General features: G+C 40.9%; 1 protein-coding gene across 1 annotated transcript; it reads left to right on the top strand.

Moving 5' to 3' along the window:
* The first annotated feature begins 4126 nt into the window (after positions 1 to 4126).
* Positions 4127 to 5035, top strand: LOC102856862 (olfactory receptor 4C11-like). The gene has a single exon (XM_006902578.1). It carries the CDS (start codon positions 4127 to 4129, stop codon positions 5033 to 5035), a length of 909 nt encoding a protein of 302 aa, XP_006902640.1.
* Positions 5036 to 5236: the final 201 nt, after the last annotated feature.

The raw sequence follows: 5236 nt of genomic DNA, 5'->3' as shown, positions 1-5236 counted from the left end.
AACCCTAGGAACAATAGAACTCTGGCCTATCTTGTGCCATCCTCATAATTTTTTAGTCTATTGCCACAGACACTATATCAATCTATCCCATTGAGTTTGTTCTCCTTTGCTGACTCTCTATTTTTTAAGAATGATGTTCCTTCCTATGGAATAGCCTTACAACATGTTTAAAATTTATAAAGTGAAGCTTCACCACTTTTGCATCCAAGGGACATTTTGGTTGCATTTTCTTCAAGAGTTATATGTTCTTTTGGCAGTTCGTGGGATACTCAGCATTCTTCTCAACTGCATCACTTTCTTTCCTGTCATTCTTATTCATTGTCCAGCTCTCAGATTCATAACAGATGATTGGAAAGACTGTAGCTTGAATCAAGCACATCTTGGTCTTTGACTGGCATTGCTTTTCAGCAATTTTGGAGAGATCTCTGAAAGCTGACTTTCCTAAAGGTATACTCCTGATCTTCTGACTATTATACGCAGACAGAGAACTTCATTTAACATTTTATTTTTAAAATTTGAAAATATATTTCACAAACTCAGTATTGCTAATTATAAGAAAAATCTATTTTAATGAATATAATAATTAAAAATTAAATTATTTAACCTCTCTACATATCTTAAACTAGTTTTTCAGGCTGAGAATCCTCACGTCTATTTTATATCTGTACTAACTGATATGATATTGGGAGGGACTCAATGTCTGCTGAATCTGGACTCTCACTCCTTGAGGCATGGCAGGTTTGAGTTTGAAAGCTAAGGGCAATTTTTGTGTTCTTTGGACCCATGTGGGGGTCGGCAGAGCAGACATGCCAGAGGAACTGGGGGTCTGTCGGAAGGACTTTGCCAGCATTTGGGCTTGCCTGCTTGCTTAAATCTTGAAGGGCCCGAGGGCCACAGGCCCAGGGGCCTATCTTTCATTGTTTTTGTTCAGACATTCTTCTAGGTTGTATAACCCTGGTGTACAAGTTGTCATACAGCGGTTACTTGTGGTTGCTGTGAGGCTGAACACTGTGAAACTGATGTGGCAAATGTGTTAATGGCTGCTTACCCAATATGGACAGAGAGTGGGGTGGAGCTCTCCGATTAAAACAAGCTTGGAGGAAGGAGTGGCATTCAATTCTGTAATAGCTTGCCTCCAGAAACCCTATGAGCCTGGGGAGAGGATGAGAGCCCCCCAAGCGTCAAGGACTCTTAGGGTCGCTATGAGTCACCTGTGAGTCAATAGCACTTAACAACAACAACAACAACCTATCTTAAAAGGTACACGACTTTGTGATTTCTAAATTACGAATATATGTTTCTATCTCTATCTCTAATCTCTATATCTCTGCTCTGGTAGCTTAGTGGTAAGAAGCTGTTCTGCAACTGCAAAGGCACACAGTTTAAATACACCACTGTTTTATAGGAGGAAAATAGACAATCTTTTTTCCTGTGTGATTTACTACCTCTGAAAACCCACTGGAGGGCTATCTGTGGATCAGTTCCAAATCAATGACAAACAATAACAATATATTATATAGAGGATCTAACATTTCATAAACTGCCAAGAGAACAAACAGCTCTGTCCTGGAGATGATGAAACCATGTTGTTCCTCAAAGGCATGGAATTTTAAACTCTGTCCATCATGCTTTGCTTTGCACATGTATCAGGAAGGACCAGTCCTTGGGGAAGGAAATCATGCTTAGAAGGGTAGTGGGTCACCATAGAAGAGAAAGATGCTGAATGAGATTGACTCAGTGACTGGTAATGTGCTCAAGTGTTTCAGAGAGAATGAAGTTGCCTCAGGATTTGCAAGTTTCACTTGTTGTTCATGTTTTTGTTGTTATGTGCCATTGAGTTGCTTGCAAGTCAGAGCGACCCTATATACAACAGCTCTAATCTCTGCTTTGACCTGTGCCAATGTCATTGTTTCAGACACACTCATCCCGATTGCCCCAGTTACCAAATCAATTCATCTCCCAGAGGGCCTTCCCCTCCTGCATCTGCCCTCCACCCTCCCAAGCATGATGTATTTCTCTAAGGACTAGTCTCTCCTTGAAAACATGACCAAAGAATGATAGATGAAGACTCAGAATCCTTGCCTCCAAGGAGCAGCCTGGTTTAACCCTCTCCAGGATAAATCTGCTTGTTTTCTTAGCTGTCCATGGCACCCTCAGTACTCTTCTCCAACACCAAAGCTCAAAAGCATCAATTCTCCTTCTCTCCTCCCTGGTCATTGTCCAGCTCTCTGAGACATAACAAGTATTTCAAAGACTGTACCAAAAGCACCTTAGTCTCCAGAGACACAGCATTGTTCTTGAGTACTGTAGACAGGTTCCTAACAGCAGACTTTCCCATGGCAATACGTCTTTTAATTTCCTGGTTGGTTGTGCCAAGAGTGTTGATTGTGGAGCCAAGCTGACTAAAGCTGTGAACAATCTCGATCTCTTCACCATCTATCCTGATGCTGCCAATTGGCCCAGTGGTGAGAATCTTTGTCTTCTTGACATTGAACCTCAATCCATATTGAAGGCTACAATCCCTGACCCTCAGCAGCAAGTGCTTCAGTTCCTCCTCAGTTTCAGCAAGCAGGGATGTATCATCTGCATAACACAGATTGTTGATAGATCTCCCACCAATCCTGACATCACATTTCTCATCATAGAGCCCAGCCTCTTGATGATCTGTTATGCATACAGGTTTAAAAGGTATGGAGACAGGACACATCGCTGGCATACGCCCTTCCCAATTTTGAACCATGCAGTATTTCCTTGCTCTGTTCTGATGACTGCCTCTTGGTTCAAGTATAAGTTTTACATTAGCACGATCAAGTGTTCTGGGATTCCCATTCTTCTCAGAGTCAGCCAAGGTTTGTTATGGTCCACACAGTCAAATGCCTTTGCATAATCATGATGTTGTTCATAGGGTCCCTATGAGTCATAGCTAATTCGATAGTGTATAACAACAACACATATATACCTAGTTTCTGGTTGCATTTTTTCCCAAGAGTTATCTATTTGTTTTTTGGCAGTCCATGGGGTATTCAACACTCTTCGCCAACACCACAGCTCAAATGCATCATTTCCCTTCCTGTCATTCTTATTCATTGTCCAGCTCTCACATGCACAGCAGGTGATTGGAAAGACAGTAGCTTGAGTCAAGCTGACCTTGGTCTTTGACTGACATCATTGCTCTTCAGCAATTTTAGAAAGATCTTGGACACCAGACTTTCCTAATGCTATCTTCTGAGATCACCTGAGGTCCTACAGATGGATGGATGGATGGATGGATGGATGGATAAATAATAGATAAATATAGAGAGATAGAGATGATAGAGATAGAGATAGAGATAGAGATAGAGATAGAGATAGAGATAGAGATAGAGGTAGAGGTAGAGGTAGAGGTAGAGGTAGAGATAGATAGATAGACTGATAGATAGATAAATACTAAAAAAAGAGAGATAAAATCTAGTGATTTGAACTTCACTGCCATCCCGAAGGCATGCAGTTCAAATCCATTTGCTGACACTTCTGGGGAGAAAGATGGGCAGTCTCCTCTTATTTGATTTACTGCCTCTGAAAACCGGTTGGAGGATCAGGTCTGAGTCAATTCCTATCTGCTGACACACAACAAGAACCATTGATTGTTTGAGAGGTGTGTATTTGAGGCCCAACAGTAGTTATTTCATTTAAAGGAATATTAGAAAGATAGAAATTGAGAAATATATGCAGATTAAATTAAGATACAAAAGCCCAGTATTCTGTCTAGAAGCTGAGTAACACTGAGTAAAGTGATAAAGAGAAAAATAGAATAATTTCTCTCCATGACACTAAACTACAGTATGGTTATGGATTGAGTGATGATTTGAAAAATAAATACTGTAATTTCAGTCTTTTCTCCATCAATAATGATACTGTCTATCAATCTAGGGTGAGGATTTTAATTCTCTTGATGTTGAGATATAATCCATATTGAAGACTGTACCCCAAGGTGCAACAAAGTGAGTAGGAAGTTATAGAATACGGGCACGAGCCAATGACTAAACACCTAACACAAGTGACTTCCCCAAGATGTCACTTTCCCCCCACTTTCTCTACAGATTAAAGCATTCTCAATTGTATCCTACCTACAGCTGAGGACACAGTGATGAATAACAGTGTGACCAATTTCATTCTGTTTGGGCTGACTCAGGATCCCGAAAAACAGAAAGCCGTATTTGGCGTCTTTCTTCTTCTTTACCTTCTGACTCTGCTGGCGAACTTGCTCATTGTGGTGACTATTAAGACAAGCGTAACCCTGGGAAGTCCCATGTACTTCTTCTTATTCTACCTGTCCTTCTCTGATGCCTGTTTTTCAACGACTACGGCTCCCAGACTGATTGTAGACGCTCTGTCTCAGAAGAAAACGATTTCCTACAATGAATGCATGACCCAGCTCTTTGCATCTCATTTCTTTGGGTGCATGGAGATCTTTGTGCTCATCATCATGGCTTTTGACCGCTACGTGGCCATTTGTAAGCCCCTGCGATACACAAGCATCATGAACAGGCGTGTCTGTAGCGTGTTAGTGATTGTGGCCTGGGTAGGATCTTGTATTCATTCTTCAGCACAGATTTTCCTGGCTTTGCAACTGCCCTTCTGTGGCCCCAATGTGATTGATCACTATTTCTGTGACTTGCAGCCCTTGTTAAGACTTGCTTGCATGGACACGTATGTGATAAATTTGCTAGTTGTGTCCAACAGTGGGGCCATATGCATGGTGAGTTTCATACTCTTGCTTGTGTCCTATGTTGTCATATTATACTCTCTGAGAAACCACAGTGCAGAAGGAAGGCGGAGAGCCCTTTCCACCTGCACCTCCCATTTTATTGTGGTGGTCCTATTTTTTGGTCCTTGTATATTCATATACACACGCCCAGCAACCACATTTCCAGTGGACAAGATGGTGGCTGTGTTTTATACAATTGGGACACCCTTCCTCAACCCTCTGATTTATACACTGAGGAATGCAGAAGTGAAAAATGCCATGAGGAGGTTATGGTGTCACAAATTGTAACATCTGCTGATAAGGTACAGTGAATTTAATTTCTATTTTCATAACATATTATCTGTTATTAATTTGGCCAAACAAAAAAACTAAAGAAACAAACAATAATCCAAAGGTAAAGTAAAATTCCTCCTTGGAATATTTTAGGCTATAAATCTTTATTGTAACAAACTACTTAATTGTAACTGAGTGACCGTGAGATCAAATTGC

The sequence above is a fragment of the Elephantulus edwardii genome, unplaced genomic scaffold, assembly GCF_000299155.1.
Source record: "Elephantulus edwardii isolate Elephantulus edwardi_28Jun2011 unplaced genomic scaffold, EleEdw1.0 scaffold00431, whole genome shotgun sequence".
Taxonomy (NCBI): domain Eukaryota; kingdom Metazoa; phylum Chordata; class Mammalia; order Macroscelidea; family Macroscelididae; genus Elephantulus; species Elephantulus edwardii.
Note: the sequence above shows the minus strand (reverse complement) of the source record. Positions and strands in the feature narration are given on the sequence as shown.

What these genes read in the sequence shown, in the direction of transcription:
- LOC102856862 (XM_006902578.1), top strand. Translation starts at nt 4,127, where the DNA reads ATGAATAACAGTGTGACCAATTTCATTCTGTTTGGGCTGACTCAGGAT.